Source organism: Netta rufina (assembly GCF_964035555.1).
Source record: "Netta rufina genome assembly, chromosome: 8".
Lineage (NCBI taxonomy): Eukaryota > Metazoa > Chordata > Aves > Anseriformes > Anatidae > Netta > Netta rufina.
The window spans coordinates 15,256,903-15,273,863 of record NC_140131.1 but is presented as its reverse complement, the minus strand read 5'-3'; the positions used below and the strand labels follow the sequence as shown (position 1 = coordinate 15,273,863).

General features: G+C 36.8%; 1 protein-coding gene across 1 annotated transcript in view; it reads left to right on the top strand.

Moving 5' to 3' along the window:
• The window catches only part of COL24A1 (collagen type XXIV alpha 1 chain), a gene marked incomplete at both ends in the record, with an annotated part of 134,533 nt that overhangs the window by 17,290 nt on the left and 100,282 nt on the right, over positions 1-16,961 (top strand). The window contains 5 exons of the mRNA XM_084291454.1: positions 2,866-2,919; positions 5,972-6,025; positions 9,593-9,646; positions 10,672-10,725; positions 16,570-16,614. Of these exons, the coding sequence (XP_084147580.1) occupies positions 2,866-2,919; positions 5,972-6,025; positions 9,593-9,646; positions 10,672-10,725; positions 16,570-16,614 (261 nt within the window). The remainder of the gene's footprint in view (positions 1-2,865; positions 2,920-5,971; positions 6,026-9,592; positions 9,647-10,671; positions 10,726-16,569; positions 16,615-16,961) is intronic.

The following is a 16,961-nucleotide window of genomic DNA, read 5'->3' as shown; positions in this document are numbered from 1 at the left end:
TCAGTTGTTCAATTAATTGTTAATTACTGTTAACCAGAGACTTCAAAGTCAACAACAGTTGACTTTGTTTTAGAAAGCCTGAGGAATGCATTATTCACTCTTGGCTCTATAGTTCAAATTATTTTGCTATTTCTAGGGTTTGCTGAGAGCTTGATTGTGAGAACAGAATGTGTTTTCCTACTGTGTAGCAAAAAGTTTCTCCTCCATTAGTTTTGCTTCATTTTTGTGTTTTTAGATGAAGAGAGGTAATTATTCATGAATTAGTGTAATCACAAAGCATTTTTTTGCAAAGAAAGCAGAATCTATTAAAAAAGATATATCAAGAAAGGAATTGAGTAAGGAAAAACATTCCTGCTGTCCTCATTCAGTAAATCAGCAGCAAAGACAAGAGATAGCAATAAGTATGCATTCATGTTTCTGCGAGGAAAAAGGTGGAATGGATTATTATTTTTTTTTTTTATGGAAATGTAGAGTGTCTGAAATAGGCGTTGAGAAGAACTTCTTACCACAAAAGATTGTATGCTAGTTAAAACTATTTTTACTTAATGAAAAATGTGGTATATTTCCTTTTGTAGCCAGAGGATAATTTTCTAAACAAAGCATATATCTCAACTTACAATTTGAGAGGAAAGATCAGAAGGCGTTATTCCAGCTGTGGCAGGGTGGGAACTCCCTGTGCTGTCTGAGGTGTGTTTTTGGAACTCTCCTGACAAGAATGCCAGGTGAAGAGCTTGCTGCGAGGTTTTTACTCTTAAACGCTATGAGGAACTTTTAACTGAAGAAAAGCATAAAGATGCTAGTGAGTGTTTATGCAATCAGGGTGAATAGTGAATACCCTTAGCTAAAAATATGATGTTAGAGTTTGACTTTATGACCATGACTTGTTTCCTGGGACAGTAACAGATCTAAATTACGTGGAGATGGAAGCACAACCTGTATGTGGTTTGTGTCTGCATAACATTATGCAGGATGGGCATACATACGTTCCCTACCTGCACTACAGGTAGGATGAATATTGCATTGAACAACATTCAGAGTCTTGCTCTGTTGTAGTATCTCCTCGTGCAGAGCAAGACTTGCGTTGCTGTTTAGAGGTGCACGTGTGGGCTAGGGCTGCAGCAGGGCTGCCTCTCTGCATTGTCCCTGCCTACCAGTAAGCTTTCTTTAAACAGCTATCACGTTTATGACAGTAACTTTGGGGAAATGCTACCAGTACTGCTCTTGAAGTGTCTTCTGGGTTGTATAAGTCATTATTTGCGCTGTGGGTGCCAACTGAACTTTCTGGCAGGTGGAGCCCAGTGACGATTGCCAGTGCTCAGCACTTCAGAGATTCAAGGCATCTGGTCTTACTGCCCAAGCTGATGCCCAATTTCCCTGAGACTTTCATTGGCCATAATTGCCAGCCTGGGGGGAAAAAAAAAAAAAAAAAGCGTATAATTTGTTTACAGGAGAATCCACGTTTGTTGCAAGGACTAGCTCCAAAACCAGATGTTTCCCAATTCTGATGGTTTTGGGGCAGTCAGCAAGGTTCCAGGATTCAGCTAGACATATATTAATACAAGACTTAGTTTTTCCAATTTAAAATTTCCACTGTTTTCTTAGACCATTTAATTAATAGGAGATATTAGAGTGGCTCTAGCAGATTTTTTGTGAGTAAATGTAGTGGGATCTTACTGAGTCCAGAACACTGAAACTGTCCTCTACAGTGAAAGATTGTATCACTTGAATTTTGTACAGTTAAAAAAAAAAAAAAAAAAGTCTCTGAAGATTACTATGATTAATTGGAAAGGAAAATATTTTTTGTTGCTGTTCTTCCTCAGAATAAGATTTATTTTTCCAGAACTGTGCAAAGAAGTCCATATTTTGGCTAAATGAAGGTAATTGGCTTAGTATTTCCTAAAGCCTATAATTGGCACTCTCTTCTCTGCCAGTGATGTTCTTTCCAAGGTAAAAGAAATGTCACTTCCCTAAAACTTTAGGTTTTTAAAAAATACAGTTTTGCCTTAATTAAGTAATTTATTTGTTGTTAATAAAACCTCAAAGGGTTTATTTTATAAATATACACATTTATTTTATGAAAAACATGCTGGCTTTTCTTTTCAAAGCCTGCAAATTGGCCATTTCATTTCAGTCACCATGCTTGCCCTTTTGATTTTCTCTGGTATGCCTGCCAGCTTTCAGCAGTGTTGTCTGGGGGTGGGCAGGATGATATTCAAAGGGTTTCACCTAGGCTTTCAGGTGAGAAGATGCAGAATCTGCAGAACACAGGAGCATGAGGAAGCCTGGGTGATTTATATAATTTATATACATATATATAAGCAAGTTATATTATTTATATACAAGTGAAACTAAGGATGAACACATTGCCAGTTATCCGTATCCCAAGCTTGTTATCGGGGAACTTAGACAATCATTTGTCCGTGTTTGTTTCTTTTTTTCATGTCTGTCTTTTCTGTGCAGTGGTTATCTCGTTTTTCATGATTACTTATCTGACTTTTATAAAATATTTGGCATGCCAGTGTATTTATTAAAAAGGCTTAATTATCCTTTGTTCTTTGTTTTGAAATACATTAAACATGTTTCTAGCTCTTGAGATTAGCTCTCCTTCCTTTGTAAATTTTGCTTAAGCATATTTGTATTAATCTAGATTGTCTCCAATTCCTCAGGCATAAAATAATTTCTAAACATGATCTGATATTGAGCAAGGCTAAAAACACACATGCTTGCACTTTGGGAATCAGTTTTCAAGTAGAGAGGCTTCTACTACCAGAAAGTCATCAACAAGAAGAATTGGTCTGATTCAGACTTGTGGTACTGTCCTTGTGCTGAATTTTAGCCTTAATTGTTTTGATTTTCTGTCACCAGGGTCCCCCAGGTCCTCCAGGCTTACCTGGTCCATCAGGAAAGAGGGGTCCTCGGGTGAGTAAACAGCTGTGTTCTTGTGTGGGTCTGCACAGGCCAATGATAATTAAACTCGAGTTGGAGTTCACATCTTTTGGTTTTATTTAAAAGCTTATTCATATACCTGTTGATTATGAAAGTATGTAATTCTAGTAGATAGGTTAAAATAAGGCAAATTAATCAACTTTTTCTTCTGCCATGACCCTTCAGCATAGTTAATTCTGTGTATGGGTGTGTACATGGGGCATTGTTAACACCTGCACCTAGCCTTTGTTGCTTGCAGTACTAACTTTTTGTTTTTCCATGTTGCTTCCATTTGCTGCTTTGCAGGCTAAGATCACGTTCGTTTGTTTTTGGAATGAGAGGGAGTGAGCAATGTGTATCACTGCCACAGAGGAGCAGACGGCTGATACAAAATTAACCACTGCAAGAATGAAAAATAATTCCCAGTAATCTGTTTTGGACTCTTGTGTTACAATAGCTTGATAAAAGGCGTGATAGGCATTTGTTATGTAGAAGATTTAGGGTCATGGTATTTGGGGATGTAAGCAGTTATGCTGTAGCACCCTAAGCTAGCCGAATGGAAAGTAGGAAGTAAGGGAGCAGTTTATATGAAAATCCTAGCCAATGTGTGGGAGTAGTGTTGAGTCAGTCTTTGGAGCATATTTAAACAAGCTGTCACTCAAAGTGTTGAATGTCCTGTACGTTGCTGGCTTTCAAAACTTGATGTGGCTGGGTAGGAAAGTGCACTGGTTGAGGGGGCAGAAGTCTGAATGAGTGCTTTAGAGCAGCTGGAGGTAAGAGAGTGGATAAGACACACTTAAAAGTATAAAATGAAAACAATTTCTTCAAATACATATCTTTTTGACTTAATTTCTTGTGTTCTTTTTTCAAATTATCCTGCTACATAAGAGCTGACAGTACCTATATCTCAGATTTTTATATTGCCAAACAGTATTGCTTATGAGGCCATTCCTGCCTTGGAGGCAGGATCCAACATACCCAAGTCAACCCTCACAAGTTGAAGTTGCTTTTGTTTTGGAGGTTACCTGTGTGTCTAAAGCCATGTCTGCTGGTGAGATCTCTCTCCTGCTCTGTTCTTATTGCTGCAAGTCCTCTAACGTGTAGAGGACTTATGAGCATAGCGCTCTACTGTGCAAGTTTTTTGGATTAGTTATTGAGTAGGGCATCCTTTCTGATGTAAGGAGACACCATTTATGGTAAGGTACCTGGAGAAGTAAGGAAATGGCCAAGGTGATTATTTACCAGCAATTCTGCCACAGAGTTTAAAATAGATATTCATATGGGCCAAGAAAGACTGGAAAAGTATTTGAGCAAAGGAGTTTTTTTTTTTTTTTTTTTTTTTTTTTTGAAATGTCAGTGCTCTTTACTTTGCCTAATGCTGATAAATTCAAGCAAGTACAGCTAGTGAAAAGACATGGTACGTCAGAGTAGTTTGAGCCAAAAAGCATGTAAAACCCTGTTGACGCAAAGTTCATCTCCACATGTACAAGTCTGCCCTGTGACTTTGTATTCCATTGCGTGAACTGCCATTTGTGATCTGAAAATGTGACTCGAGGTGTCAAAGGAAAGCAGCAGAGTGCAGAGCTGCGTTGCCTGGGCCTTCTGCAAGGTTTCTTGGGTCCGTGTCCAAGCCTGATATTGACAGAAGTTCACAAGGGTTGAAGACTTTGGGCAGTATACCAATGTCTGATTAATGGTCAGAGATTGCCATTAAAAACAGATTTTGATTTCTGTGTTTCTGTGGTGAAGTCCACATCTGACACTGAAGGTTTTTGGTTTTGCGTGTGTTTGTTTTTTGGCTTGTTCCAAGTTTTTTCAAGAATGAACTTCCAGTGACTTCAGAATTAATCAACAATGAGATCAACTTCCCCTAATGCCTCCCATTCCACCAGGATACCTTTGCACCTCTGTGGTGCAGCACATCTTCAGTTGTGCTCCAACTTGCAAGTGACTCTTGCAAGCAGCAAAAGCTAGGAGCCACTTCAGTGCTCGAGCTCCATTGGCACTTTCTATTTGTTTCCTTTCTCCTAAATCCCTGAGAGAGCCTCCAATGTTGCCAGCATTCAAGCTAATCCCACGTGCTGTTTGAGAGATTAGTATTTCTATGGAGTTTTGTCAACATTGTCATTAGTAAGACAGAGTGCTTAAGAGATACAGCTTTCAGTGTTACTGCAAGGTATAATTGCTAAATTCAGAGTCATATGAAGAAAAAAAATAAATGCTGAGTTTATCTCCTTTAAGAATACTAAGACTATGAGAGAGATGAAACAGATTCTTATTCTTTTGTTATTTGTTGAATTGTTTGGGTGAATTTTGGCCTTAGTAAATTCAGTGAAAGTTTCACTGCTGACTTACCAGAGATAGATTTTCACCAGTTTGGTCCTCCAGTTTTATTGGAAAAATAGCTGCTGACAGCCATTGCAAAAATAGTTTCCCTAATGCGCAGTTTGTCGTGGACTGAGGATTACTCAGTGTATTGCGGGAATGGACGCTTATCCTGGATGGTGTTTTAACTAGATATAGATAGTCCTGGTTAGACATTCTGTTCCTGGAATGGTTTTAGTTAAATTATTTTGGCAACAAACCCATTTTCTACATTAGCTGTGGGAGAATCAGACGGGTTTCTGTCTGTGATGATTTATTTAGAGGAGATGGAATGCTCCTGTTTGAGTTGTCCCTTAAATCAGTGAGAACTACTACAATTCCTTCTTTTTGCAGTTTATAAACTGGGTGCCTGTGAATGTGTTTTCTGCTTTAATTCAATGCTTCCAAGTTTTGCAGCTGCAGAGCAACTTTGCAGTGACTGCATGCCAAATACCTGTTCAGATTTGGGAAGATGATAAAAGAAAGAAAAAAGAGAGATTTAAAAGAAGGGGGGGAGTACTTAATTTTTAGGAAGATGTGCACATTTCTTGAGAATCCCTTGAACGTCCCAAACAGTGCTTCTAAAAGCAACAATTATACAGTAAAATGATTCACAAAACTTTTCACAATTGTTCAGTGATGTGCTGAATAATTCCACTCCCTTTTTTGTTTGTTTTTACAGGGTATTCCAGGACCACATGGTAATCCAGGTTTGCCAGGATTGCCGGGTCCAAAGGTGAGTTAGTTTATCTATGTTGCCATGTAAATACGTGAGCTTCTTAATGACTTTTTGGAAGTCATAGCACTGGTTCCTTTAATTGAAGCAATTGGCCTTCTTTGGTTTACAGATGGAGACTATTACTATAAACAATTTTTAATTAAATATAATCAATCAAAATCAAAACAAAATAGAAGTTTATTCGGGGAATAAAAAACTATGTGCAGAATGGTGATTCGGAAACTATTACCCATGCAAGTAGTCTGTGCTTCCCAAAAGAGTTTCTGTAAATTAGCTCAGCCTCTTCAGTAAGCTGGAATTTATGGAGAATAAACATCTAATTGCTGTAATCTTTTTGTCTTGATTGAAAAGAACAAGGGGGAAAAAAGACTGAGTCATTCTCTATAAATTCCTTTTTTTTGTGTCAGTACGCAACCTTCCATATTTAAATACTCTGCTATTTCAAACATTATCACTTGATTAATATAGTAATTTTCTCTAGATGTGTGGATGTGATATTTAAAACTGAAGAAAAAATATGAGACCTGGAAGCTCAAATAAAAACCCTTCAAACCTGTGTAACATAAGGCCCTTTAAACAGTTTTGACAGATTTGTGCAACTGCAGAATGCCTTCAACTCATATTTAGTTTGAATGATTTGATAGATAAGTTAGGAAAAAAGAACAGCAACCATGATTTGTTTTAGTGCGATTCCTTGTGGCAGGAATCTGACCTGTCATGACAGGTGTTAGAAACTACTTGAGGACATAAAAAGAAATTTAATAAAGCTTTCAGTGATAAACACTGTAAAAAGAAGCAACTCTATTTATGTCTTTTTGTTACTATCTAGTTTTATAGGAACAGTTAAGCTCAGATTCATAGTTTATTATACAGCAAGCATAAATATTGTGACAATTGAGTACATTGTTAGGAAAATAGTTGTAACCAATTACTTGGAGGTTTTGTTTGATAATGGATTTTCCCACCTCACTGAGTTATAATCCTGATCAGTCATGTAGCCATCTCCAGGAATTTAAAAACAGAAGGAATTGTGTGGATATGCACATATCTATACACACACACACAGATGCAGATATATAGGTATGTATACACACACATTTCATTAGGTGGTTAGCATTCGTCTTAATCTGTTGGACTATAAATTACCCTTTCAGTACAAGTACCTTCTGAAATAGCTTTATTTGAAAAGAAACTAACCAGGTGCTCACCAAGAATTGACTGTGAAGATCTAGTTGACCTATACTGACTATGGAAGCTGAAATGAACACTTTTGTTTGATCTTAACACATAACAGATGAGTTGCAATAATTTTCTGGCAGTAACTTCATGCAGAATTGTATTTTACCTTTAAGATGCATGCATTTTCCCTTCTATGTTGAAACATCCCTTATGCAGTTGTTTGAAGCATGGAACAACATTAGCTAATCTCCTCCTCAGTGTTTCTACTGATCCTTTCAGATGAAGAGCCAGATTCCACCCTGAACATATGCTTAGCAGTTCTTACCGATAGCTAAGTGTCCTCAGCATTCAATTTCTGATAAAAAGTTGATTGAGGGTGTTAAAGTCATTTTAAAATACTCAAGAAACTTAACTATGTTTCCGGCTCTCAGGAAAAAGAGTTAGGTCAAGAAAATCAAGTTTGTGGATTTTGGCGCTGTTCTAAGTACACTGATGTTACATGGATTAAATGATGAGGTGCTTTATTTATCCTTGCATCTTGACATTTAAAAGCTTATTCATATACCTGTTGATTATGAAAGTATGTAATTCTAGTAGATAGGTTAAAATAAGGCAAATTAATCAACTTTTTCTTCTGCCATGACCCTTCAGCATAGTTAATTCTGTGTATGGGTGTGTACATGGGGCATTGTTAACACCTGCACCTAGCCTTTGTTGCTTGCAGTACTAACTTTTTGTTTTTCCATGTTGCTTCCATTTGCTGCTTTGCAGGCTAAGATCACGTTCGTTTGTTTTTGGAATGAGAGTCATATGCTCATCCAAATTTGAAAATGATGCATAACAATGGCTGGTTTGCTTTTTAGATTAAAAGCAATGAGGAATTATGTCTACAGAGGAAAGGAAAGGCTGTGAGTTTAGTTGTCAGAAGGCTTGTGTTTTTTTTATTTGTTTGTTTGTTTGGGGGGAGCTGGGTTGTTTGTTTTGATTTATTTTTTTGTGTGTGTATTTTCTTTTTGGTGGTGGTGACCTGACAAATTGACAGTAAAGATTTATTTTTAAAGATTTCTAGGCTTTATTTTTAGTATTCAACAAGCTCAGTTTCTCCAATGGCTTCACATACAAATCTTAACTGTGGTGGGATAATTCTTGATCTGCAGTAATGAAAGCAAGATGAGTGTCAGGCCCAGTAGCATTTCATGTACATAAAATTTAAATATAAAGTTCAAATATGTAGATTTTTAACTATTTTACAGGTCTTAACTGGCAGACTGTCAGGAAGCCTCACACTGCTCGTTTTGTACATCCCTATGAGAGGAGTGTTGGCTAGCTAGAGATATCCAGCCATGGCTGGCAGGTCTTGTACCTTGTCCCCAGGATGGCCTAAACTGTTCCTTTCAAAGGGTCTGGCACCAAGGTTGTGGAATAGCAGTGAACAGTGTGGCAGAGTTCTTCCCTGCTCTGTGGCCTAGTTCTAGATGCAGGCAGTAATTTCTGCCCAGGAATGATGAACAGCTAGGAAATGATTTGTAAATGAACAGAGGCCTTCCACCATGGTGTCAGCTCTGTCCTTCCGGAATGTCTGCACTGGGTAGAGTAGGTGGTGAGTGTGAGGAAGACCCAGACAAGTTTAAATCAGCACAGTAATATAGAGTGGTAATCTTGCATTGTACTGGGGAATATATGGTGTCCTGAGGTGGTGGGTCCTGAGGAAACATTTCAGTCCAGGTGACTACTGTAATCCTGTTTAGCGGGACTGCTTCACATGTGCCTTTTTAAAGGGTTTGTGCAGAAGTATATTAACCTTATGGACAAACTAATGGAAATACCTGTGAGAATAAAAATGGTTGCTGAAAGCATGTGTTCCTTTAAAGCAACCTTTAACTCGGAGAAGAACACTGACGCAATTAAGGAAAGATAAGCATTTAAAGTAAATGAACAGATTTAAACAGGCCTACTCTGGATTAAAGGATTTTAAAATACAGTTTCACAGAAATTGAAATAACAGCATGCTTTACTGGTATCCATTTACTGTTTGATAAATAAGGCTTTACAGGCAAAACCAAGAACAGGTCATATATTCAGTTATAATTGTGAATACAGACACACTGACATCTGTATTGCTAGACAAGTTGCAAATAAAAGCTTTGTCATAAATGTTGTTGTGACATGAAATTTCAAAAATACAAATCTCCTTTCAGTGTGAATTACCATAATTTGTCATCATGCTTTACAGATTTTTTCCAAAACTTTTTCAGTGATAATAAATACAGTTTATATATACATTCCCACTTCTCTCACTGTAACAGTGGAAAACATTTGTTTCCACATACATAATTAAAAAATCTTTTCCCTGATAATATTAAAGAGCTTATTTCTCTGTGATAGGGCCCTAAAGGAGACCCAGGATTCTCCCCAGGACCTGCAAAACGTGGGGAAAAGGTAACATCTTAATTTTATATATATATATGTGTGTGTGTGTGTGTGTGTGTGTTTTATCTGTTGCATTTTTTTGTGGAAGTATTGAGTATAAATATTTAGAATGATTCTTCATCGAAATGTGTTTGAAAGCTTGTGGCTTACTCATTTTTAGATTACAAATCATCTGATTACATATGAAACCTTAAAACCAATGATAATGCTAAAATCTAATGGCATATTTACATTTTAATGTGTTAGACTAGTTCTTAGAGTGACTTGTGTTTGTGAAAAACTTTATTAGGAGCATTTGCTGTTAGTTCAGTTGCGGAATATTTGTTCTAAGTATAAAACAGGTAGGAGTCCAGGACTTATCTATAACAAAGTAAACGTTAACAAATAACTCTTACTTACTAGCTGCTGATGTGAATGTAAAATAGTATTTCTTTGTTAATGTGTAAATTTTTGTTGAATCCTAACATTCACAAATACATATTTTCAATGTTAAAGAAATGCTGAGCAAAATTCAGAAACCGGTAAGAAATTTAACTGCTGCTTTTGTAGAAATAGCAACATTATTTCAAGTTAGCGAGCTTGTACTTTTGGCAATCTAACCAGTGTTATGAGCTATATATGGCCACTTGAAACTCAAAGTATATTCTGTGGCAGGAGCCCAACCTGTCACAGATATATTATTGAACAGTTTAAAGCTCACCCATGTGTAAGTATCAGCTACACCTAGTTGTATGTAAAATGCCTCCATAATCCAAAAATATCAGATGGATAGGTATTTTTCTAGTTCTCTTTCTTTTAGATTCTTGATTTTTCACCCAAGTCAAATTTCTTCAGCCCAAGTACCAGTTGGTAGCACCTGGGAAAAGTGTAGCCTATTCATTTTTTTTCCTCTAAGCAAAAAAAATCCATGCCTAATAAAATATTTACTTCTTCATACCAAATGTCCAAGAATGCAAAGATATGAAGTCCTATATATCGATAGCCCTAGGTTATGTTCCAATGAAACAGTGATTCTGGATATTCTTCTTGTACAGGGTGATCCAGGCCCAATAGGCTTTCAAGGCCCACCTGGGATCAAAGGCCAGAAGGTAAGTTCCTGTTTCCTTTTTCACACAGGCTTCCCTGCCTCAAATGCACAGTCATCAGAAGTACATCTTGTGGTTAAGGGAACGGAAAGTGAATGAGCTTTATGTCTGCTGTTGGTACTGTTAAATGTATGAGATTCCAGGGCTATCAGTGCAAAATTTCTGTAAAAATTAAACAGATTATGGCAGGCATGGCATGCCCCTACTTTAACAGAATGGGAGTGTGGGTGTGCCTGCAAGATACAGCCATTTGAAAATTGATCGTGTTCAATTTTCAGTAAATCTTTTCATTTTGTTTATTGTGTACTTCATAATATAGCAAAAGTTCTTTGGGATATAAAGATCTTTCATTGAATAGTAGTTCTGGTGTTCAATCTTTCAGTGCTGCATTGTTTACTACTTTCCCAAGAGTGTGCCAGAACTGCTAAAAAAAAAAAAAAAAAAAAAGAAGCCAGGTCAAATAAGTTCCAATTTTGGGTGCTATATAACGGCGATGCTCTTTCGGTATGAGAAACGTCAGGTGCTACACACTGCATTTAAGAAATACATCAAAATTATGGCAGGCCTACATATACAGGAAAGCACAAGACAAACAAGGAGACTTGGGGAGGGAAATTGAAGGATATTAATACAGGAAATGAGACAACCTTAAGAAAATGAGCACAGAAGTGTGAGCGAGTGGATATAGTTTATGTGGAAAGAGATTATCTGACATGTAGGCTGCTCTGTATTGTCAGTATTGTTAATAAAATGGCACAGTAGCAAAAATAAAGGTTGGAGGGAAAGTAGTGTTAAAATGTTGTCTTTTAAGAAGACAATTTTGTTTTTGCAATTGTAATAAAAAAGATGGAGAAGAGATACCACAGTAAAATTTTGCAGTAGTAGCTCTAAAAGCAGTTGTAATGTGTTCCTCAAAAAAATTGAATGAACTGTTAGAAAGATAGGCCCTGGAATTCGCAGTCTTTCTTTGACATATGAAGAAGGAATAACGATTAAAGGCTTGCCTGTTATTGATTTAAAGAAAAAATGTTATTGCAACAAAACTCATTGTGTTACATTTTAAAACATCTTCATTCAGTGTTGTCTTGATCTTAGTGTAAGACAATTATTTAAAATATATGTAAATAATCATTCACTTCTAGAATTCACCAAAACAGTGAAAATGTGACTAGAAAAGGAAGCTATCATTGATGAGCATCATGAGGTGTGAGTGTGGAAAATTGTGTTTTCCAAACACATGTGGTCCACAGTTCTGTGAACTGAAAAAATGTATCGCTGTAACAAAAGTTTGCAGCCCTTCTGTTGGGAGCTAACCTACATGTTCATAGCTTTTGTTACTCACTGAACTTGGGCCACCTTGAGATTCCCCATGTATTGTTCTTTCTCATTTCATCAGGCTTATGCTTTTACTTAGAAAACAAAGTAGTTTTTGTTTTAAAGGTTTTTAGATGGGAAGCTGTCACTTCTTCTGCATTATAGGACTAACATTTGGGAGCAAGGAAATGAAAATCTCATGGCCGTCATGCTTTCTTCCTGCCACAAGAATTCACTCCTTATCTGAGGCTTAGAGACTCAGTGGAGAATTGTGATCACTTGATCACTGGAAACTTTACTCTCTGTTACCATGTTGTACACATCAGACACTAATTAGAACCACTTTTAAGTTAACTTCTGCCTGACCTACGTTGCAAGAACACCAGTTTTTGAATGCACTACACCTGTAAACGTTAAAAAGTATTTCATGCTTGCCTTTTTTTAATGACAAGCTCACAATTCATTGTTTTAAATAATTGATCTTTATCACTTTTTAATAGCACATTTACCAGTTTGTAACTATCAGACTAGTCCTTTTGTTGTTTGCTTATTGTGATCTTTGAAATAATTTTCAAAGGAATGTAAGCACAAATAGCTGTGAAATAAACCAGATACAAGAATAAACTGCAGGAAAAAAAAAAGCACTTCAATTTTTGTTTTGTAGCCCAGTACTACTGGGTAATTGCCATAGTACTGAATAAATAACAGATTTCTGATATTCTTTGTCTTCCACTTAAAAAGGAAGATAAGCAAGTCTTATATGAATTAATGGTGTCACAAATTCTGTTTGATATTTGGCAGATGGCTTTTGTTAACAGTTTCTAAACCACGAGATATTTGATAGCAAATAAGCCTACAGTTCTTAACGGATATTCTTTTAGTAGTGTAATACAAATCTATGCTAGTTTCATGAAAGTTACATTTTTTCGTTGATTTTTGTCATTGTTTTTCTGTTTTTCTTTGGAGAGCTGAGGTTTGGGTACACTGCAATGCCTGCTGCCCTCCGCTGGGCATTAGCACACATGCTCTAGGCTGTCGCTGACTGTGGCTGAAATTGTGTTCAAGTTTTCTAATCGGAATCTCCCTGCTTCTGGACTTTGTCCCTTGTTATTCAGTGCTTATACAAAAACATGTTTTAGAAATTTGAGACCAACATCCATATTATTATTATTATTATTATTTTATCTGAATGACTTCTGAGAAGCCATATGATCTTGCTTCCTTTTTTTTTTCTTTCTCCTGAATATCTGAATTTAGTAAATCATATTAGGAAAGGTTCTTGGAAAGATTCTTTTTACAAAAGAAAAAAAATTTTCAGTGCAGTACAATAGCACAAGTAAACTACTGTTTTGTATTATAACTATAAAATGATGTGTCTCTTTTGATAAAGCTGAATACACGGAGGGTTTTTTTTTTGTGAGACATTAAAACAAAAGTATGTTAATAATCAGGACTGTGGAAACAGATTATTCTGATGGACCTTTTTCATTACACTCCATGTGTTGGAGTATGTATCCTTGTGGCTACATATAAAATATGACATTTATTTTGCCTCTAACACACAGTATAAAAAGCCAAGCTTTGCTCAGTTCATGGTAGGTTTTTTGTTTGTTTTTCCCCTGGATATTGTTCCAAATTTGTTCTAGCATAAGAATAGAAAATTGCATGTTTATGAAGTGTTTAAAGGCTGTATTTTCAGGCATCTTTTGAAACAGAAGTGATGGCTGGAAATTCAGAATAAGGTTGAGGAGAACGCTGTTTCTAGAGCAGTTGCACATATTTCTTATCTGGAGTTTTCTTTGATCAGCACTTAAAAACCTTTCATTATAGCAGTGCAGAGACTTCACCAGGGTGGAAGCCCCCTCGTTCTTTCCTCCTCCCAAAAAGAGCCTACTTGACCTCTAAAGACAGACAAGTCGCCTCTGACAGCGTACTGGGGAATAGGTTTGTCAGAAAGGACGGTGCTCATGTTTACAGAATTCACTCGGTATGGGTTCTGCTGCACTGGGCATATGGTAGACAGACACTTAAGCTCTCCGTGAAGGCTTCTCTGATTGCTGTTAGCTGGTGGTAAGGATCATTCTGTAATATAGATAGAAATATTCTTGCAAATTGCGGTGTTCTAGTAATGTGCTTGAAGTCTGTATTGCTGTAATTCAGAGCTTCAAACCTTTCACTTCCACGTTGATCTTTTAAATCGAAGTGTTGATCTGTGTTAGGATTTGGGAGGTATTTTGTTTTCTGAACCAATACATGTGAACTTGCATTCGTCTTGTTCGTTTTCATCTTAGCTCAGAGCAAACTGGGACTTGCTTATACGGGCATGCTTAAGAATATGAACCTGGACTAATGAACAATCTAGAATTTTTAAATACTTGCTTTAGTGTTGTTTAGTTTCATTCCCAACTAGCATTGAGTTGAAAATGAATTAGGACTGTGTTAAGTTTAGATAAGAGAATAGACATATTACGCTAAAACAGAAGTTCATAACGGCATTTTTCCTGTTGCAGAAGGTGGTGTTCTGTAGAAACATGCACGTGGTAATTAGGGCTTCTTCATCTCACAGTTCCCTTGTGTGTCGCCTTTTGAGATTGTCCATGCAGCTGTCACTCAGCTAAACTGACCCACTTTAAAACTAAATTATGACAAACTTCTCTTCTAGTCTTTGCATGTATGACAGCACTTGCTTTCCTTTTTCCCTTGCACAGAAATAATAAACTGCTGAGAGTTCTTCTAACAACATCTATTTTAGTTGATCATAGGGAGGGTGTAAACTTCTAAAATGGGCAAAACTCACGAAATATAGAGGGGACTGGAACCATAATAAATGTAATGGATTTTGAAGCACAGTTTGAAATCTGAAGATCTGTTACTGGGTTATGCAGGCATTTTTAATTCTGCTTTAGCAATTTAATCATTTTTTTTCTTTAAGCATGCATTAATATAGTAAATTAGAATATTTTGCATTAACTGGTTTATCCAAGATCAGATTAATTGGTTTACCCTGTATCTCTCTTACAGTTTGTGTTGTTTTTATTTTTTCATTTCCCTACAACAGCAATGCAGAGCGGCTTTCTTAGATACAAGATAGCATATGTAAGTTAGACTTACGTTATGGGAGAGGATTGAAACCAGAATAGATTATAGTTTCTCAAAATGACAATGTCCTGTGTGTGATTAACAAAATGAAAGGACACACCTGCTGTGTTGGGTTTTGAGAAAATGAGGCCTTTGGGCCGCTTAATGAGTACATCTCTTCTGGACCAAGATTCTTCAAGCAATCCTATAATAGTACAACTGCTTAGCAGATGTCATTATCTTCTTTTACCTAAAATTATCACTAAGGAAAGTCATTCTGTCCTTTAATTTTGTATATGATAATTAATTCCATGCAGCGGTACTCTTTTTGTCCTGCAGAAACTTATCCAAAATGGGGGGATACCTAGTTTTCTGAAATTGTTTCAGAATTCCTTATTACAGCGGGTCTGTCATGTTACCCCCAATCTCTACTAATAAGCAACACCATACCCCAAGGCAGCCAGATGTTCCACATCAGCCAAGGCACTCCTGCTCCTCAGTCAATGGGTTTGAAGCCAATTTTGTGATAGATTTCTATATGTAATGAGGATTGTTTTGGTCTTATCCCAAAGCTGAAGTTTGAAAGAAGCTTGTGTATTCCTGGTACCTCTGCAAGGGATGTGGAGACCAGACGCTTGGCTTCTGCATCAATCGCGCAACTGTTACGGTCTCATTTTGGTCAGCTTGTTTGGATATGTTTGGGACAGTGTAAAGACATCCAAGAAGGTTTCCTTTTCAAGTGTACTGAGGCTGATAGCAGGTTCCAGGTGTATTTTTAATTCTTTTTCTTCTTTTTCTTTTTTTTTTTTTTTATATCTTTAATACCTAAAATGTGGTTGAAATGGTTGAAGTACAGAGAGTAAAGTTGGACGGTTTCACAATTCCAGCACCACAGGAAAGATTTCTGAGATGAGGAACAGGCTACTCTCTCCACTGATATGAACTCCATAGTATAATAAGAGCTGGAGTTTGTTATAAGTTAATTTTTAAAAAGTATTGTGTCCTGGAAGGTCTGTCTTCCTTAAGGTGTCCTAGATCCGTCTGGGTTGACTCCAGATACCTATCCACCTTTCTGCTGTGTGCAGAGAGGGCATTATGACAAGGATTTGGAACAAAGTAATAAACTGGACCAAATCCAGTTCTGCAGTTTCAGCAATCAGAGGGGAAGGCATCCTATATACTCCTTTGTTTTAAAAAAGCACAAGTCTGGAACTGTCTTTAAGTATGCTGATATCCTGAAATTATCTACACTGCCGTGAAGATTTTTTACTCCTTTTCTTGAAGTTGGCTTCCATGAGAGCTGCTAAATATAAACCACACTAATGCTGCAGGCAAACAAGTTTGGATTTCTTTTTTTTTTTTTTTTTTTTTTCCATGAAGGGAGATTGGAGTGAGAAGAAAAAGTCTCTTTTGTGTTTAATTACATTTATTACATGTCTGTTTCTCTACCTGCAGGGTCAGAAGGGTTACCTAGGACTGCAAGGGCCACGGGGTGAGCAGGTAAGTGGTGAAAACATGGTAGACTCTACTCTTCAGATGAAAACTTGAGAATAGCAGAATGCACAATCAAATATAAGACTTCACTGCAGTCAATCAGTGTAAATTACTGACTGGTTAAGGAAATACTTGATAGTTCTTGACCAAGAATCAGATTACGTAGAGATCAATGTGGTGAAAAAATGATCTAGATGAAGTAGAAAAGACTAGTTTGTTTTTCTTCAACTGCCGCGCTGGCTTGGCAGGGGCTGGTATAAAATTCTTGTTAGAGGCACAGTTCAGATTCTCTCAAAACCTGTAATGTAATGCTTCTAATGCCTTTTTTTCTTTAGTCTCTTAACATGTGGAAA